General features: G+C 39.4%; 1 protein-coding gene across 1 annotated transcript in view; it reads right to left on the bottom strand.

The window, feature by feature from the left end:
- LOC122357518 (malate synthase, glyoxysomal-like) overlaps positions 1-254 on the bottom strand; it is a 2307-nt gene extending 2053 nt beyond the window's left edge. Inside the window, exon 1 of the mRNA XM_043256921.1 lies at positions 19-254. Coding sequence (XP_043112856.1) covers positions 19-51 — 33 coding nt within the window. The 5' untranslated portion in view covers positions 52-254. The remainder of the gene's footprint in view (positions 1-18) is intronic.
- Positions 255-518: the final 264 nt, after the last annotated feature.

Below are 518 nucleotides of genomic sequence, written 5' to 3'. Positions count from 1 at the left end.
TGCATTACTAAGTCCTACCTGTAAACCTTGGGCAGGAGATTTGAGTCCCATTATAAGACGTTGTGTATTACAGGGTGAAAGGTCACCGACATCCACATGTCTGCAGTGTAATCTTTCTGGAACCGGGCTCACTCTCCAGCTGGGATCAGTTCGGATATGAGCTGTATCCTTCAAAAAGCCTGGCAACTCTCCGGTCAAATTTAACTGAACTTTCCGGAGGACTCGCAAATTCAAAACCTTGCAAAAGAGCAAAGACATCTTTAGTAGCATAAATAAATGACTGGGGAACACCTTGATGTACCTGTTTATCAGCACATTAAACCTACATGATTTTCTGACACCGACAGCAAATCATCATTTAGTTCTTCACATTACAATTCACTGACAGGTGCATAGAGACACAATTACATACAAATAGCCTATAATACAGAAAACATAATTGTATTTTCACGAGAGTGATATTAATTTTAAAATAATCAGACATCAGGAGAACTTACCAACATTTTCTGCAGTCGTTC

Source organism: Puntigrus tetrazona, chromosome 14 (genome assembly GCF_018831695.1).
Source record: "Puntigrus tetrazona isolate hp1 chromosome 14, ASM1883169v1, whole genome shotgun sequence".
In the NCBI taxonomy this organism is placed as follows: domain Eukaryota; kingdom Metazoa; phylum Chordata; class Actinopteri; order Cypriniformes; family Cyprinidae; genus Puntigrus; species Puntigrus tetrazona.
This window is presented reverse-complemented; position numbering and strand designations above follow the sequence as displayed.